Source organism: Acomys minous (genome assembly GCF_964271855.1).
Source record: "Acomys minous genome assembly, chromosome: 3".
Classification (NCBI taxonomy): Eukaryota; Metazoa; Chordata; class Mammalia; order Rodentia; family Muridae; genus Acomys; species Acomys minous.
Genome location: NC_140485.1, coordinates 53,399,528 through 53,416,456, shown reverse-complemented (window position 1 = coordinate 53,416,456; position 16,929 = coordinate 53,399,528). Strand labels below are relative to the sequence as shown.

At 52.7% G+C, this 16,929-nt stretch overlaps 1 protein-coding gene across 7 annotated transcripts in view; it reads right to left on the bottom strand.

Moving 5' to 3' along the window:
- PRDM11 (PR/SET domain 11) overlaps positions 1–16,929 on the bottom strand; it is a 72,553-nt gene continuing 55,624 nt past the window's right edge. For 5 of the 7 annotated variants that reach the window (XM_084775617.1, XM_084775618.1, XM_084775621.1 and 2 more), the window contains exons 6-8: positions 9,014–9,201; positions 3,365–3,991; positions 1–2,273 (exon numbers count right to left, since the gene is read on the bottom strand). In XM_084775617.1, coding sequence (XP_084631743.1) covers positions 109–2,273; positions 3,365–3,991; positions 9,014–9,201 — 2,980 coding nt within the window. In that variant the 3' untranslated portion in view covers positions 1–108. The other 2 variants (XM_084775622.1, XM_084775623.1) reach the window with 2 other exon arrangements.

The window sequence follows — 16,929 nt, the reverse complement described above, 5'->3', positions numbered from 1 at the left end:
TATATAATATAATATAATATATATTTATATTTATATAATATATCAAAGCTTATGAGTATGGATTAAAAAAATATTCACCGGCTTTGTAACCTCTGCAGCGCAGGCTCCCTACATGTCTGGGTAGAACTCAGAGCTGTGGTCCACAGCCTGTAGTATGGGCTTCTGCTCCAGGGCAGACATCCTACTGAGGACCTCAGCTGACAATGTGTAGCTGTTGCCGGACTTCTCCTCAAACCAGCTATCCAGGGCTCTCTTGGCATCGAAGTTGGAGATGGGCGGTCCATTCACAGCAATTGTCAACAGGTCACTGAGCTGCTCCAGGGTCAGGCGGGAGCGGTGGTTTTTGCGGACCCGCTGGAGGGCGCTGCGGCCTTTCTCACAGCAGGCAGTGGAGGTGGGGAGGACTTTAAGGACCTGAATGATCTTGTTCAAGAGCGGAAACCTTTGCTTGTACTTGCAGATGTGGCTGATGAGGTCTTTGAAGCCATTTTTGGTGTAGTAATCAGCCTTGAGGTCTCTCCACTCCAGCAGCAGGCTGCCCCGGGGGTCTATCCCTTCACGGCACACATCCCGGGAGAAGGTAGGAATGGCTTCCAGGTGGTCGAAGATCTGAACCATGTCCTCCTTGCCGAAGCTCAGGAGCTCCTCGCTGTTCCTGGGCCAGGCGGCTAGGTCGAACACTTGGCAGGCCTTCACAAAGCCCCGGCTTCGGGAATCGAACCTCTGCGCCAGAATGACCTGTGTCTTCTGGCAGATCTTCTCCCTGATAGACTGGAACTTGGCCTCGGCCACCCTGAGGTTCTTCACGGCAATCCCATTGAAGCTCTCTCGGAAATTCTCCTCGAATTCCTGCAGGTACTCCCCGGGGGAGTCCGCGAGCCGGCTGATCTCCTGGATCGCTTCCTCGATCTTGTCATCCACCTGCGACACCAGGAGATACTCACCCTGGAAGATGTAGGCCAGGCGTGAGAGCACGGCAATGACGTCCAGCAGGAAGTAGATGAGCTTGATGGACTGGTAGTCCATGAGGAACTGCAGCAGGGCCAGCGCGATGGCCGAAGCATCCGCCCGCTGCGTCTGGCTGCTGACATCCTTGAGGTGGGCCACCACTTCCAGGTAGTCCTTGATGAGGGCGTTCAGGACATTCTGCTCACCGATGATCCACCTCACGGCGCGGATGTCCCCCAGGAACTCAGTCTCCTCGCACAGGGTGGAGGCCGTGGAGCGCAGCTCACACATGAGGCGGGGCGAGTAGCGGTAGAAGCTGAGGAGCTGCTTCAAGTTGTTCTCCAGCTCCTCCAGGCAGGGCAGCTCCTTCCCACTGATGGCGTCCAGGATCTCCAGGTGGGGCCGGTGCACCATGAAGGGCAAGCACAGCAGCCAGGGCAGCGTCTTGCGGATGGTCATGAACATGCTGGCGCGCAAGCTGGCAGTGATGTTGGCTCCATCCACTCCCAAGCCCACCGTCGGCTTCTCGTCCTGTAAGCGGATGCCCAGGGCAGCAAAGGCCCGGTCGAGCGCCTGGAGATAGCTTTCCGTGCTGGAGAAGCCTAGCTCCTGAAGGGATAGGAATTCTGTGGCCGGGGGCCCGTCGCTGCTGGTATACTGCACGTAGACAGCCACCGTGTCAGCCAGAAGGTCGTCACTCTGCCCATCCAGGATGATGCTGAGGCAGGGTGACTGACGGATGCGCTCTACCAGGTCCTCCCTTAACGCCCGGGCAATGTGATGGATGAGGATCTGGCAGTCCCCCTCGTTCATGTACTGGTCCACAACCTTGAGCTCACACTTACGCAGCAACTCTGCCAGCGGCCGGAAGTCCAGGTAAGGCCTGCCCTCCAGTGCCAGGTGGTAGGCAGTGTTGAAGAGCAGGGTCATGTTACGGCACATCTCCTCCGTCTTCTCCGGGTGCATGCGCAGCTTGTACAGCTGTAAGCACTTCTTGTGCAGGTTGCTCTGGCTGTGCAGCTTGATGGTGTGGATCTTAAACTGCTTGGAGCCGATGATGAAGGCGGACGTGCGTGAGGACTGCACCGTGTACTGGCGGCACACGTGGCACCACATCTCGTTGAGGGTTGGGGAGTACCGTAGGAACCAGAATTTCTTCAGCCACTCCTGTTTGAAGCGCCGGATGCGGCGTCCCGTGGCGGAGGACATCTTGGAGGGTTCGTCGGTTGCCGTCATCACATCATTGGAGACAGACTCATCTGCAGAATCTACTTCCTGGTCATCATCTTCCATGATGGCGGGGCCGGAGACCATGCTCTCTGAGGCTGGAAAATAAGAGGGGGAAGGGAGACATTCACACAGGCTATTGACGACACAGACTCAACAAGGTACACTGCTGGAGAGCAGGCCCCACAGAGATGGAAACTCAGCCTGAAGTTGATTTGAGGGTACTCCTGCCCCCACACTGAGATTTCCTTCCCCCATGGATTGCCCATGGTGGTCTCTGGACACTACTCATTATGCTCCAAGCTGCCTGCACCTGAGCTCAGCCTTGACTTTCAGGTGCTTCTAGGGTGGAAGGTTCTAGAAGAGGCAGAATGTTTGATGTCACACATTCAGGTTACACTGGAGGGACCTGGCACTGGAATCCCCCACCCCCTGATAATAGTCAGGGTAAGCATGTGGCTCTTAGCTGAAGGCAGCCTGGATACTGAGGCAAAAATGTAGTTTTGATGTCTACCCCATCCCACTCTGAGGGCAGCTGAGAAGGGAGGAAAGCCAGAGGGGAAGCAATCCAGCTTAGCTGCAGATCTGCACGGAATAGATGCCCAGTTCCTCCATGGTCCAACAACTTGAAGAGATCCAGGCAGCCAGCCAAAAAAGGACAGTCACACAGCTGTTGGCCCTAGGTTCTCTGGTTCCTCGTCCTTCTTAGAACTCCAGGCTGGGAACTGAGCACCCTGTGGGCAGGGCAGAGTCTGGAAGAAGCGGACAAGGCTGTGCTCCTGGCCTGAGTTTGGGGAGCTGTGAAAGCTCCCAGAAGACACCCTGTTCAAGACTGGGGAGACAGAAGTCTGGCCAGGGGAGACAAGAGTGGGCCCCTCTTCCCTCCTCCCCCAGAGAAAACCACAGGTCAAGAACACAGCACACAGCCCTCCTGCGATGGGACATACTTTATTGACAAGGAGGATACAGGTTGGCACATGCAATGCCCCGCCCCCCCAGAGCTTCAAGCCAGCCTGCCTCTGGCACCTGAGGGGGTGGGTTCCCACCCCCAGAGATGGCTGCCTCTGTGTTGCACTCCTCCGGTGTCCTGGCAGGTGGCTGCGACAGAGAGCTCTGGGCCACCCTGCGCAGGGAGGCAGCGCATTGTGCACTCTTCCCTCTAACAGCAGCCTCATCCTCAGCAACTTACCTGCAGGATCTGAGAACTCGGGGAGCTCCAGTACCTGCGGTGGCAGAATGGGGGGCTCGGGCAGCTTTCCGGACTTAAGCATATCTAGCTCTGCCTGCAATTCCCGCACTTTCTTCTTCAGGCGAATGCAGTTAGGGCAAAAGGAGGTGGTGGGCAGCTCATGGGGGTCAGATGCCAGAGACGCCTCAGCGGGACTGTCCGCCTTGAATGATGTAGGATCCTCTTCTTCATCCTCCAACGGGCCGAGTTCCTTGGCCACCCTTTGGGGGACCTTCCAGTCCCCTTCCCCTTGGGTCCTGCGGATGTTCTGTATGCCCTGTGACATGGCAGTTGTATTCCGAACATAGTCATCGTCTTGGTACTTGGGGACTTTCCGGATGACCAGAGAGGTGCTCAGGGCCAGCTGGCGGGATTCCACGTTAGCGGACTCGAGGGAGGCTTCCAGTACATCCTTGAAGATGAGGTCTATTTTCTTCTTCTTGGCCTGAGGGTGCATGTCCCCCTCATCGAAGCTGCGCTTGTAGGGACTTCTGCCCTGCTTCAACACAGGGAACTGAGTGGGACCCCTTAAGTCTTCTGGGTTATCCAGGGCTTGCTCAGCTTTCTCCCTCTGCAACCTCTTCTCTCCTAGGAAGGAAAACCAGGGCGTGAGGACGTCGGGAAAAGCCCCAAATGGAGATAGCAACAGGAAACAGAACGGGCCTTCTGCTAGGAGGTTGCTTGATGCATCCCCCCTGTTTCTGACCATCCGGGTTTGACCATCTCCCAAATGGAGAGAAGAATGGATCATGGAGATTAGAGTCATAGGACAAGACCTTTACCAACAGGCAGTTTGGAAGAACCCACACATGGATAAATGCTACACTTGTGAGTTGGGATATGTCTGAAGGGGGTAATAGAAAAAAGTTGCCATCCCAGGGGGATGGTACTTGCCATCCTATGGGTCTAGAAGACAGTATCCCACCCCATCTGGAAAATGCAACAAGCCCCAGAGCTAAGGAAATGCCTACCCACCATGAGCAAGCTGCCCTCTAGACCTAGAAACTACATGATGGCTGCTGTGCCTCATAAAAGGCATGGGGGTAGCCTAGCACAGTGGCATGGGGGTAGCCTAGCACAGTGGCATGGGGGTAGCCTAGGACAGTGGCATGGGGGTAGCCTAGGACAGTGGCATGGGGGCTGCCTAGGACAGTGGCATGGGAGCAGCCTAGGACAGTGGCATGGAGGCACCCTAGGACAGTGGCATAGGGGTAGCCTAGCACAGGGGCATAGGGGTAGCCTAGTACAGTGGCATGGGGGTATCACAGGCCACCCTTCCCTCCATGCTCATGGTTCTGGAGAACTGAGAGAAACTATAGCCAACCTATAATTTCTGTCTTTCTATTCTCCCAGCAGTCTAAAGACAGGAGATACACAGAGAAGGATGGTTGAAAGTCCTGTGCTTCTCAGTCACGGCTAAGGTTGGAAAAGGAAGCTGGGATGCTTTGGGAGAGATTCCTAAAAACGCCAAAATGCCAGCCTCCCTCAAGATAGGGGCAAGGTGGCCATGAGACCCAGAGCATTCTCAAATACAGCTGTTTTCCCACCCAACAAAAGACGCCTCTTTTTCTGTCGTTTTTAATGACCTTGAAATGTTGGTGAGCTCACCAATAGTAAGCATTTTAGGTTCTTTAATGTGACCAGCAGAATAGCACAGAGTGCTACAGAAGTGCTGGTGTGCCGGGGGGGGGGGTGGGGGGGGGTGCAGGGGGGGCAGTGTTTGAGGGAGAAAGCGGAGGAGTCTCTCTGCTCTCAGAAAGGTGTGCCAGCCTGTGGGGTTGGGCAATCTCAAAGGACTTCCTGAGTCAGGGGCAGGGTAACACTGTAACACTGAGCCTCTGTATGGAGTCTAGGCTTCTGGCGGGAGGATTTCATAGGCCCTGGGTGAAAGTTAGGAGGCTCCATGCTGGGCTTCCCTCAGCTTCTTTCCTCATGTCTCCAGGCTCCCACAGATAACAGCACAGCAGGGGCTAAGCCTCTCAGGTCTCTATTCTGTCCTCAAAGGAGCTGCTTCGGGCACCAGCCCCACCCCAGGCTCCTGGCACTCAGTCAGCTTCCAGAGACCCCAGTTTCTATACCAACAGAACCACAGAAGGCTCGGTGATAATGAGATGAGAGCCCTTTGAACATGCAAATGTGTGGGCTGGAGAGACGGCTCAGAGGTTGGAAGCACTGGCTGCTCTTCCAAAGGACCAGAGTTCAATTCCCAGTACCAGGTCACATGACAGCCCAGAACACTCTGTGAGTCCAGTCCCAGGGTACCCAGGAGACATCCTCTTCTAGCCTCAAAGGGCACCAGGCACACACATGGTACATAGACATACATGTAGACAAAACACCCATATACACTATACATAAATAAAATAAAATGTTATGCTAGCATCACAAAACAGCTTGGTGCTCGCCAAGTTGAACCTCTGAAACCAGAGGTGTCCTTTCACCTCCTCACGGACTCCTCAGACATCAGATAGCTGAGCATGCTGGGAAGTCAGGGTGACAATCATGGCCGACTTCCATTGTCTCTGTGATCACAGATATAAGCATACATATTTCCTAGGATGAGCAGAAAACCCTTCTGGACTTGTGGCTTCCCCGTAAACCCCCCTGGTCCAAAGATGACCTTTAATAAAGGTCACCATGAATTCTATTCCAAATCCTCCATGACATTCAGGGATAAAACCAGAGCAAAGAAAATATCCCCATACAAATCACAACAACCTAAGTGTGTTGACTCCTATCCTTCAAAGATAACCATGAAGAAATAATTTACACTATCTGCAGAAACTCTGGGCTCCAAACAACACTCTTCCACAACAACAGCGATACCTATGACCTGATTAGACAGCCTCCCAGCATGAAGGAGCCCTGCTCTCTAAAAGCCAGGTACATGGCGCCCACCAGTAATCCCAATGCTTGGAAGGTAGAGGCAGGAAGCTCTGGAGTTCAAAGCTAGCTTTAGCTACATATAGAATTCGAGGCCAGCCTGAGATACATGAGACCTCACAAAGCGGAACGAGGCCCAAGGAGATGGCTCAGCTGGTAAAGTGTTTGCTTTGCAAGTATGAGGGCCTGAGTTCAATCCCCAGAATTCACACTTAAAAAATTAACCAGGAATGGTGTCAGGCACTTGTAATTCCAATGCTCAGAAGTCAGAAACATGTAGGTCCCTGGGGTGCACTGGCCAGCCAGCCTAGCCCATTTGGCATGTTCCAGGTCAGTGCGAGTTGTCTCAAAAAGCAAGGAGAATGATTCTTGAGAAGTGACACTTGAGGTTGACATCTGGTTTGAAAATGCACCCATACATGCATGCACCTGCACACACACACACACACACACACACACACACACACACACACACACACACACACACACACACACACACACGGGGAGGGGGAGGGCACGCATACATGCTAACCTATAATACCTTAAGTGACTGGGCAAAGGGGACCTTTCTGAGCAGGGCTGACAGGCCATCCAAGACACTTAAAGGCCCTGGACTCGGTACCTAGCATCTAATATACATCAATCAGCAACCAAGCCCCATGGTCACTCTCAAGGACCGCTTTCATCATGGCTCCGGCTGGCCCACTGTGCTTGTTGGCTTTCTCCTGTACCCTCCAGTCCAACTGGTCATGCACACTTTCTTCCTATAACTTCTAAGGCTTGCTCTCTCTTTTCAAGCCTCCTGTGAGCCTTCATTCCCTCCAAAACTCACTCCTCTCTCTGAGCTGTTCCTGGGGTCTCAGGACTTTCTGAGGATGATGCAGGTTGAGGTGCTTTGGAGAAGAAATGGGAAGAAATGTTCCAGAAGAATCCAAGATGGTGGGAAAGTGAGGAAACTAGTGCTGCAGCTGTGACTTCTCTTGGTTTTCTTTTCTTTGGATAGTGTGATTCTTCGGGAAACCCCCTGGCTGTTTTCATTTACTTCTGCTTTTAGCAATGCAGCTGAGGTCTGATGAACACTTCTGGAGTTTCAGGAAGAGGTCAAATGGTGGACAGCCCTCATCACAGAAGGATGCCTTTCCGATGGAAGCAGCGTGGCCCAAGCTCAGTCCCAAAGGACACAGGAGATGAGTTGACCCTCAGGTCTCTCACCTCTCCCACGATTGCCAGATGCTTTTGACTAAGCCACATGGTTTTTCTGGGCACCCAAAGGCCTGTTCTGTTTTGTCTTCCAAGTCAGCTTCATTTCAACCAGTCACCTGCTTCCATCTCCTCCGCCCATCTTCTAAACAAGACTATCTCCAGCAAAGAGGCAGCTAAAAAGATGGTGTGGAAGGGTTTGGGCGTGGCCCTAGCTGAGGACTAAACGTACTCTGGGTGTGCAGATGTGTGGCTTCTGTGCAAAGGTGGTGCTCTCAAAAGAGGGACCTGTGTGCACCAGTTGACCTTGGCCAGGCTGAGGATGGCATGAGGAGGTAGAGGGCCAGAGGCAGGGCACGGCTCAAGCTCCTTTGAAATGGTTCATTCCAATGAAGCCTGGATGGATAACTCAACCCACCCGGGACCCTAGCCTGAGCCCATCTTCCCAAGCCCTTTAGCCTTCTTCGGGTGAAACCATTCTTTCTTGCTGTGTATCATCTGGATACACATATCATCTGCCAGGAACAAAATCAGCAATACCGAGGCTGGCTTGGTCTGGTGGCCACTGTTGCTTAGAACTTAGATCCGCGGGCTGGAGAGATGGCTCCACGGATAAGAGCACTGTCTGAGTTCAATCCCCAGCAACCACATGGTGGCCACAACCATCTATACTGGAATCTGATGCCCTCTTCCGGCATACAGGTGTATACGCAGATGGGGCACTCATACGTAAAATAAATAAATAAAATCTTTAAAAAAAACAGAACAAAACCTTAGACCCTCACATAAGATACCTCAAGTTGGAATCCTAGCTCTGGCTTCATTAATCATGTGACCTCCGAGTAAGCCACTGAATTTCTGTAATGCTCAGGTTGGACATCTGAATGATGGTGAGGCTGATGCCACAGGAGTCACTAGATTAGAGTTTTACACGAAAAACTTAATGATGCTTGAGGTAGAGATTGCGTTAATGGTGGTAAGTACATTGCTCCATGGATTCTCAGAGCATCTTGGTGGGTTAGTGCCCGTTACCGTGATCACACGGCAATGTGTAAGAAACCTAGCTAGAGCACAGGAATTATATTTATTTAGGTATTGAGTGTCTTCTCATCAGCTAGAGTTGGGGGAACAGGACTGGTGTTCATTCAACTGATTTACTTGCCTGGGATTTGCTGATCTCTCAGGACTGCCTCCTAGGGAAGAGAATGAATTCCCTACGGTGGCCACGGATTTGCTGTGCTGAGGTCTGGCCTGCCCTGGTTCTTTGTTCTGCTAAATACTGCATTCCTCACTGGTTTGCTTGGAAGGTTCCCAGAGGAGACTTCTGAGCTTCTGTGGCTCAGAGCGGGGTGACCCTCCCTGGTGGGCATGGCCTTAGCCATGTAGGCGTGGTCTTGGGCCTGTAGGCGTGACCTTAGCTTAGTGGGTGTGTCCTTTAACAAGCAGTACTGACCCAGTCCAATGGATTTAGTTTTGTGGGCGTGGCTCTGGCCCTGAGGGCCCACTCCTGCCCATGCCCATACTCACCGCGGGCCAGGTTGCGGTGGATAGTTTCCTGGGACATGCTGTGCAGGCGCTTCATGTAGTCCTCGCTGTACCAGACCCGCAGCCGCTCTCCAGGCCGGATGTCTCGGCATGCCCGGAAGTAGATGCGCTCGCTGTGCTGGAATGCCAGGAGGTTCTGCTCCCTCTCCTCCCGGGAAATGACCACGTACCTGGTGGGGAGGGGACAGGTGAGAACCATGGGCCACGCCTGGTTGAGTGTCTTTAGTGCAGGGCACAAGTGGCTAAGGTATGTGGGCATGTAAGGAGAACTGCTGTTTCACCTAGAGGCAGTTAACTAGAGTTGGTCCTTCTACCCACATCTCTATTCTGCATCATGTCTAGCAAGTTCTCTGGACCTTAAGAATCTGTTTGCCCAAGACTGGAAATGATATCTGCCCTGTCAACCTTGTGGGTTACAGTCAAGACTAGACTCAACAGCAGGTGGCTGTTCCCTTCTTCTCTTCATTGATCTTTCTTAAAAAGTATTTTAATATTTTGTGTGTTTTGACTGCATGTATGTGTGTGTACTGTATGAATATACTCCTCCCAGAGGCCAGAAGAGGGCATCAAATCCCACAGAACTGGAATTACAGATGGTTGTGAGTCACCATGTGGGTGCTGGGAATCAAACCTGGGTCCTATGAAAGAGCAGCCAGTGTTCTTAATTGTGGAGCCGTTGCTCTAGCTCCACTTTCATTGACTTTCAGTCCTCAGGCCTCTGATGGCAGTTAGGGCAGGGGGAAGCTTTGGGCTAGTTCCATGTTTTACTAGGCTTAGCAGAAATAACTCTCACCCTCGGAGAGTAACTAATGATGGCTCAGTGTTAATGAGCAGCAGCTTTACAGCTGGTCCAAAGAGGACAAAGGAGAAAGGTAACTGGGAGGTAACAGAAGATCGCCAACATCTGCTTCATCTAAATGGCTTAAGATGAGGACGGAAGGCTCAGAGAGACTCAGAGCATTGCCGCAGCTGCTTGATGGGGGATGCGACTTTGTGGCCTACATTTTCCCGCCAACTACAGCTCATGGACTCCTTGTGGGCATGGAAAACGCCAAACTCAGCAATGCCCAACTCAGAAGCCACACCCCTCGCCCCAGTTCCTTCAAATGGCGCTTCCAACTTCCTAGTATCACCTTACCCAGCTCCAAAACCATGCTGCTGTGATGCAAAGTGAGGCGGCTCGGAGCCAAAGCCATTGACACTGTGCTCCAACAATGCATTTGCTCAGCAGGGCAACCTGAAGTAAACACACCCGTGTTTGGACCATGACCATTGTTCTGGGCGGATCACCTCTGGAACTGTCTATACCTTCCATGTTTCCCCCAGTAAAGTCTGTGCTACTTTTCTCTCCCACAGGCAGAGAGAAACTATTCACACAAATGTCAGTCAGTTCCTTTGCAAGAGGACAATGGGGCCAGCCAGCGGTTCCAAGAATTTACACTGGAGACCTTTCCACCCCAGGGCAGTGCCTGCAGTCCTCACATGTACCCCACCCTGCTTTATCTGGACAGGTCCCTGCAGACCCAGCTTGACTTAGCTGGCACCTTACAAACACATCCCCTGCAGCAGGCAACAGTCCATTCTGGTGACAGAATGTGTCATAGGCTGGATAGATGAAGATTAAACCAGTGGAAGAGCCAACAGCTCCAGTCTGTACATCAATAGTGCTTACAGCCCTGGGCCAGACATCTCGGCCAGGACCTTAGCCTCCGCACACCTGTGTTCCCATCAGTATGAGAGCCTCCATGAACAGTGAAAATCTCATGGGAATCTCTATACACCTAGCCACAACACCATCAGCTAAGGCAAAAGACAGGACCCCAAGACTGCAGGATTCACACTCAGCCTTATGTCTCCGCTCAAAGGACCAGGCTCAACTCTGCTCCTGAGGTTTCCTCTGCATGTGCCAAATAATTCCAAGTTTCCAAATTAGCAGAAGTCTGAGATTGGTGTCCCCAAAACAACCAACTTAACAGTCAGCAGGGCACAGAGTGAATGTAGTTCCAAGCTTTCCTGTTCCAGAAACATCCCGAAGGCAGAAATCCCATTCCTGTATTCTTTTGGGAATCACTGGGCTCACAGAACACACCACAGTACCATCTCCCTTTCCCCTTCCGGTTTCTGGCCAGCCATCAAATACTAAATGCCAGAGAAAAAGGTAGACGAGGAACAAGTCACGTCTGTTGATTCAAAACAGCAAGGTCTGGAATGGTTCTAAACATTTCAAATGATTTGCATCCATTTCCCTTTGCACCCCACCCCCACCCACAGTGTCCTTCAACCCAACAAGAGCAGGCATTCGGGGAGAGACAGCACCCTCAGTCTTGATACAGATCACAAAGTATTTTCAGCATCAGATCAAAATGTGTTGAGCATCTTGCATTTGGTTGTTTTAAAACTTGGCTTTTGAAATGAGATACATATGGCAACTGTGGGTGAGTCACAGCCACCCAGTCCTCCCCGCCCCCCACCACAAGATGTGTTTATGTGACAGAACTTTCAAGAGAAAGTTAGCTGCATCCGACCAAGACCCAGCACCCATCGCCTCTAATTAGGTCCCTTCTCTTTAAAGTGGTAACACTTGGACCATTCTCAGAACCCTGTTGTCCTCATTCTTATGAAATACTGTCCTGTGTCACATGGCCAAGGACCCCAAAGTTTCCAGGACCGATCTTATTCTTCCTTGTGATAAAGCTCAGCTGTCTACAAGAGGGTCTGAGTTCCCTGCTCACTCCCTTGTGGGGAGTACAGAACAGAGTGGGAAATGCCTGGTCCAGGCTGCCCTGTAGAGACAGAGTTCATGTCTGGCAGTTCAGACTCAGTCATTGAAAGGTGATTGACAATAGGGGGAGGGCAGGGGTCCTGGACTGAATCTTTTTAGAAGATAACACATTGTTTTCTATCCTGTCTCCTCTCTGGCCTTGGCTACTAGACAGATAAGCACAGGAGACAACTCTCAGGCCTCACCCACTGAGTCTTATCTAGTATACCATATTTTCTAGCTGGGTCAGGAAATGACTATGGGTTCCGACTCAAGCAAGAAAATGACCCATGGAGATGTCCACTTTGTTTAATGGGACCAACAAAAGCCTGGCTTGGCCAACACAGCTTTCTAACAGAAAGGAAGTTGCCCAGGGGGGCAGAAATGGGATGGCTAGACAAGAAGAGCCTAGGCCCTGTGATGTCACCAGATTAGCTCTCTGGTACCCAAATCCAGGCAGTCACCCAGCCTCTGTAAAACACCACCCCCATGTGCTATGGACTTCCTTTCAAGGCTTCCCTTTGGGAAGCTGGCACAGGCTTCCCATTCATTTCCTATTCCCATTGAATACTCTGACGTCTTGGTCCCTGCTGCCACCAAGAAACCAAAACGGAAATCATTTCCATCTCAAACTGACCACTGTCCCTTGGACTCTGACCTTACTACCGGTATACAGACTTTAATTTGGCCTCTTCTTCGCCAAGACCAGAAGCAGAGGCCAACCAGTCACACCGATCTTGGGAGTCAGAGGAGAGCCAGGCCAGCTACATGGGGTCTCTGCATCCCCTGCAAATTGCAATCTTGATTTCCAAGGTCATGCATTTTGGCCAGGAACTTAAGAGAATGATCTGGATCCCAAAGTCAAAGGTAGCTACGAAACCAAAGGACTTTACAGGCTAGAATTTGGGGGATTCCTGCCTCAGGGAAGCTCTCTCCAAGACTAGATAGAGGCAAGCCAGGTAAGTAAGACTGCTCTGTGGTGGACACATTCCAGTGAATGCCAGAGGAAGCCACTCTGGTTCCTCTGAAGAGGCTTGGGTCTTGGCTGGCAGAGCCCTGCCTTTCACAGGCATACAAAGATCAGTGGGGATGCAGCCACCATAAAGATGTGTGCCAGGATGGCCCCTAATGGATAGCCAGGAGCCTCTCAAGTCTCCAGCAAGAAATTATTTCTCCCCCTAGAGACCCTAACACTTTCGAGGAGAATAGGGTTAAATTCACTGAGAGCCATGTCACTTTCAATGTACAGTTGATCTGGCATCCATGGATGATCAGCTGCCTTTGCCCTGTAAGTCCCTGCCAACCCTCTTCCCTACACACTTTCCCTTAAGCAACTAATCCCTGCCCTGGAAGCTTGTGGGTTTCTTTGGGAAGAAAGAAAATACACACCAAAAAAAAAGATCCTGGAGCCTGGCTGTGTTCAAAGTGTGACATCCATTTTGTTTTTATTGCCATCTTAACAAAAATATTTTAGAAGGCCTTCTTGGGTTCCAGCATGGACAGGCAGGGCAATTCCAGGCACCAGACTATTACTGGATAAGACAATGCTCACTTTGAGGGGGCAGGAACCCCCAAAGAACCACAAATTGAGGCTATGGAGCCCAGGGCCTAGGGCCCAGGGACAGGGATGGTGCCATCCATCCACTTGCCTCATGTAGGACAAAGCATGGTGTGTGTTTATAAACAGCTCTAGCAACAGCATCAGTGGGCACTGGGTCCAATAGGCTTCCAGGCCCACTTAGTCTCTTAGAGGGAGAGGGGAGGATGCAAAAGGTCTGCCAGGATCAGCCTCAGGCCAGGGAGCGAGGACAAAGCTGCACCTAGGTCAGTTAAGCTTATGGTTTAGTCTCTCTCCCTAACAATAAGAACGCAGCTCTCTGACCACGCCCCCTAAGCAAAACACAAAGCTGGAAGTGTGTATGGCTAAGTGAATATACAGCCCAAGCAAGCAGAGGCAAGGCATGCTGGGAGTTGGACCAGACACAGCCTTATTGGGCTCTGGCCTTATTAGGAGCCAGGAAATGGACAGTCAGCCTGCTGGCTCCTGAAGCCTGGGCTCTGGACCTCCCCATCACTACCTGTGAGACTCAGGGCCATGGCAGGATAGCAGACTCATCTCCATGTTGTTTTTGTTCCCTCTTCCAACTGTAGGAACTGGGGCAAGATCCCCGTCTATAAGCACTTCATATCTGGCTTCCTGAAGAAAGCTGGCCAGGTCCACAGTCCTGGTCCCCACTACATGGCTGTGTCATTTCTGACCCCTGAGATATGTGGCAATAATTGGAACGACCAGTAATCAGTGATTGTAAAGACTGACTTGGTTGCCTCCACACTGTTCAGAAAGCTCCCTGAGATGGCCTGCCATGTACAGGCTTGGGGAAAAGCTTACAGTGTGCTAAGAATGCAAGGTAGTCTCTTCCCACTCATCAGCCCCCTTTCTTACACAAAAGGCAAGCATAGCAGCTGAGCAATGCAGGGCAAGCACAGGTCTAGGCTGGGCCCCACCCACCCGGCCGAGTTAGCCCCGCCCACCCTCAGGCAGCACCACCTGGGAACCGGCAGAATCAGGACCTGAGAGGTCAGCTCTGCTGCAGCCCTGAGTTGGAAGCAAGATTCTGTCGGATGCTGCCCCCTGCCCCAGCAAGGCCTGCTCCACAGGATACAGGATACAGGCCATGAGGTGAGCAACTCTCTAGGCCAAGCAAGCAGCAAGCAGGCAGCTTCTCTTGTGTCTTGAGCATCTTCCTGAGATAAAGGGATGTGCTCTGTTTCAGCACGGGAAGCTGGACTGCACCAGGTGAGGAGATGACTGTGCCCCCAGGGTCATCAATCTTGTTTCTGGACCCAAGACACTCCTCCATCTCAAGGCCAGACACCACTGCTATTGCTCCTCCATGAGCAAACTGGCCAGCTTAGAAATTGTGTTTTCTCTTCCGAGGCCTGGTAGTCCGTGTTGGGGCTGGTTCTAGGGGAGTTGGTGTAGGCTCTGGCAGGGGTGCCTGAGCCTGGGAAGTAGAGTCCATGGGGGCTGCCCCTTCTAGCCCACGCTGAGATGCCTGAACTGCATCCCGGATCTCCATCAGCGTCTCACACATCTGACCGATGCGGCTGTTCAGCTCTGTCATAGCCTGGCTGATGACATGCATGCTGTCGGCCATGTCCTGGTGCACAGTCACCAGCTCCTGGCAGAACTGCTGGAACATTCCAGTCTGGTGGGCATGGGCATGGAGGAGATGCCAGTCCAGGCCCATGGTAGGTGAGCTGGGATGTGACTCTGGGGTCCTGCAGGCCTGGGCCTGGGGTGAGGGATGGGACAGGACCTCTGGCTTAGGGCCCAACATCTCGGACCGGTCTGAGGAAGATGAACAGAGCAGCGTGGGCCCAGCCAGGTGGGCCTCTTCCTCTGGAGAATGTAGTAGAGGCATCTGAAGAGGCGGCCGTGAGGGCCCAGGAGCCTCATCATCTTCGTCATCTTGGGGCATACAAGGAGAGAAGGACAGATGATTACAAAAGGAAGGAAGGAAAGGGCATCCCTGGTCATGGCCTCACCCCCTGCCACCCCTTAGCCTACACTGGTACCGCCTACAAGAAAACACCAGCTCCTAAGTCCCTGGCGTGTGTAGGCCAAGCATTGGGTGAGGGTGAGCAGGAGCCGGTGTCCTTCCTTCCATGGAAGCAGCTACATTCCAGGGATGGAGGGCAGTCTAAGGACTTGGGAGACTGCAGTCCTAGGGGCAGCCATGCCAGTCTAAGGGCTCATAACCTTGACGGTATGACTGCATTTCACTTCAAAGGAACAACTGCCCTGCTGAACCCCTGGGGTCCCTGGCTGGGCTGTCAGCTGGGCTCTGAGATCCCAGATCCTACAGTGTATTGCAGAACTGAAAGGACTTACACCCTGTGAGAGGTTCTAAGCTGCTCTCCTGTGAGCTCCAGTCTCCACAAGGGAGGCGCTTTCAAAGTTGCTTGGGGGGCCACCTTGTGGCTTGCTGGAATCCTAACTTAAAAACCACTCCAGGGGGATGCCAAATAGTGGAAGATGGGAGGGAAGTGCTGGTGCAGCCTTATGTGGGACAAGCCACCAGTCCCGCTGTCCCCTGAGGTGGGCTGTGAGGTCGGGCACATCATGGCCCACCCATGAGTGCTTGATTACAGAGATCGCTGGGGTCTCAGAGAGTTGGCACAGTCAGAGCCTACTGCTTCCTGGGCATGCTCAGTAAGCATCAGCCATCATCCTGGGATGCCAGAGAGGGTGGGAAGGAGCACTCGAGCTGTCATTTATCCTTTTCCAAGCTCTCAGACCAAGGCCCTAGCCACTCTAGAGCTGCTGACAGTTAGTAGGTGTGGGGGATCCTGTAGCCCAGGCTACCTCTGCTAACCTCATCATCTTATATCTCTAGGAGATGGATGAGTAAACAGGGCAGGATTCAGGAGATAGGCTTTTCTGGATGCTGCCTGCCCCGGAGGCTTCAGCAAACCCTGGCAGATCCAGGCTCAGGTCTGGTTCTGATGTCTCAGGGCCACTTCTGTTCTTTGGAAGGTTGTTTTCCTCAGCTGCCTAACAAGGAAGTCTGCCTCATCATGAACAATTCTTTGCTGCTCTTGAGGCTGACTTTGTGAGTGGCCACCTGTCAGGGGCCTCAGCCAAACAGGAAATGAGCAGATCCCTACGGCACAGCGCCAGGGAGGAAGGCACACTGTGAACCACCTTCCCACTGGCTGGGTGCTGGACCCCACCGCCTCACAGAATCCTCCTGACCTGCTCACAGACTCCTTTGAGGACAGCAGATGGGGGGGAGCGGGTGTGGGTGTGCAAGCGGCGGGAGGGGAGGGGTGGAGTCCTTCAGGAAGGGACTCGGATGGCTCCCCCTTCTGGTGAACTGCAACTAGAAAGGCAATGCTAAAGTCCCTGGAAGCAAGAAGACGGGACAAGGGGGGGGGTAGGGGGGGCAAGGGGGGTGGCGATGTGGGTAGCGGGGGAGGGGCCAGGGGGCGGGGAGGCTGGGGGTGGAGGTGGGGGGAGGCAGCAGGTGGGGGCGGGAACAGAAAGGGTGGGGCAGAGGATTCTGAAGGGAATGGGGGAGGGAGCCTAGCCAGTCTCAGGTGAGCGCCAAGATGAATGGACAGAAGGGAAGTA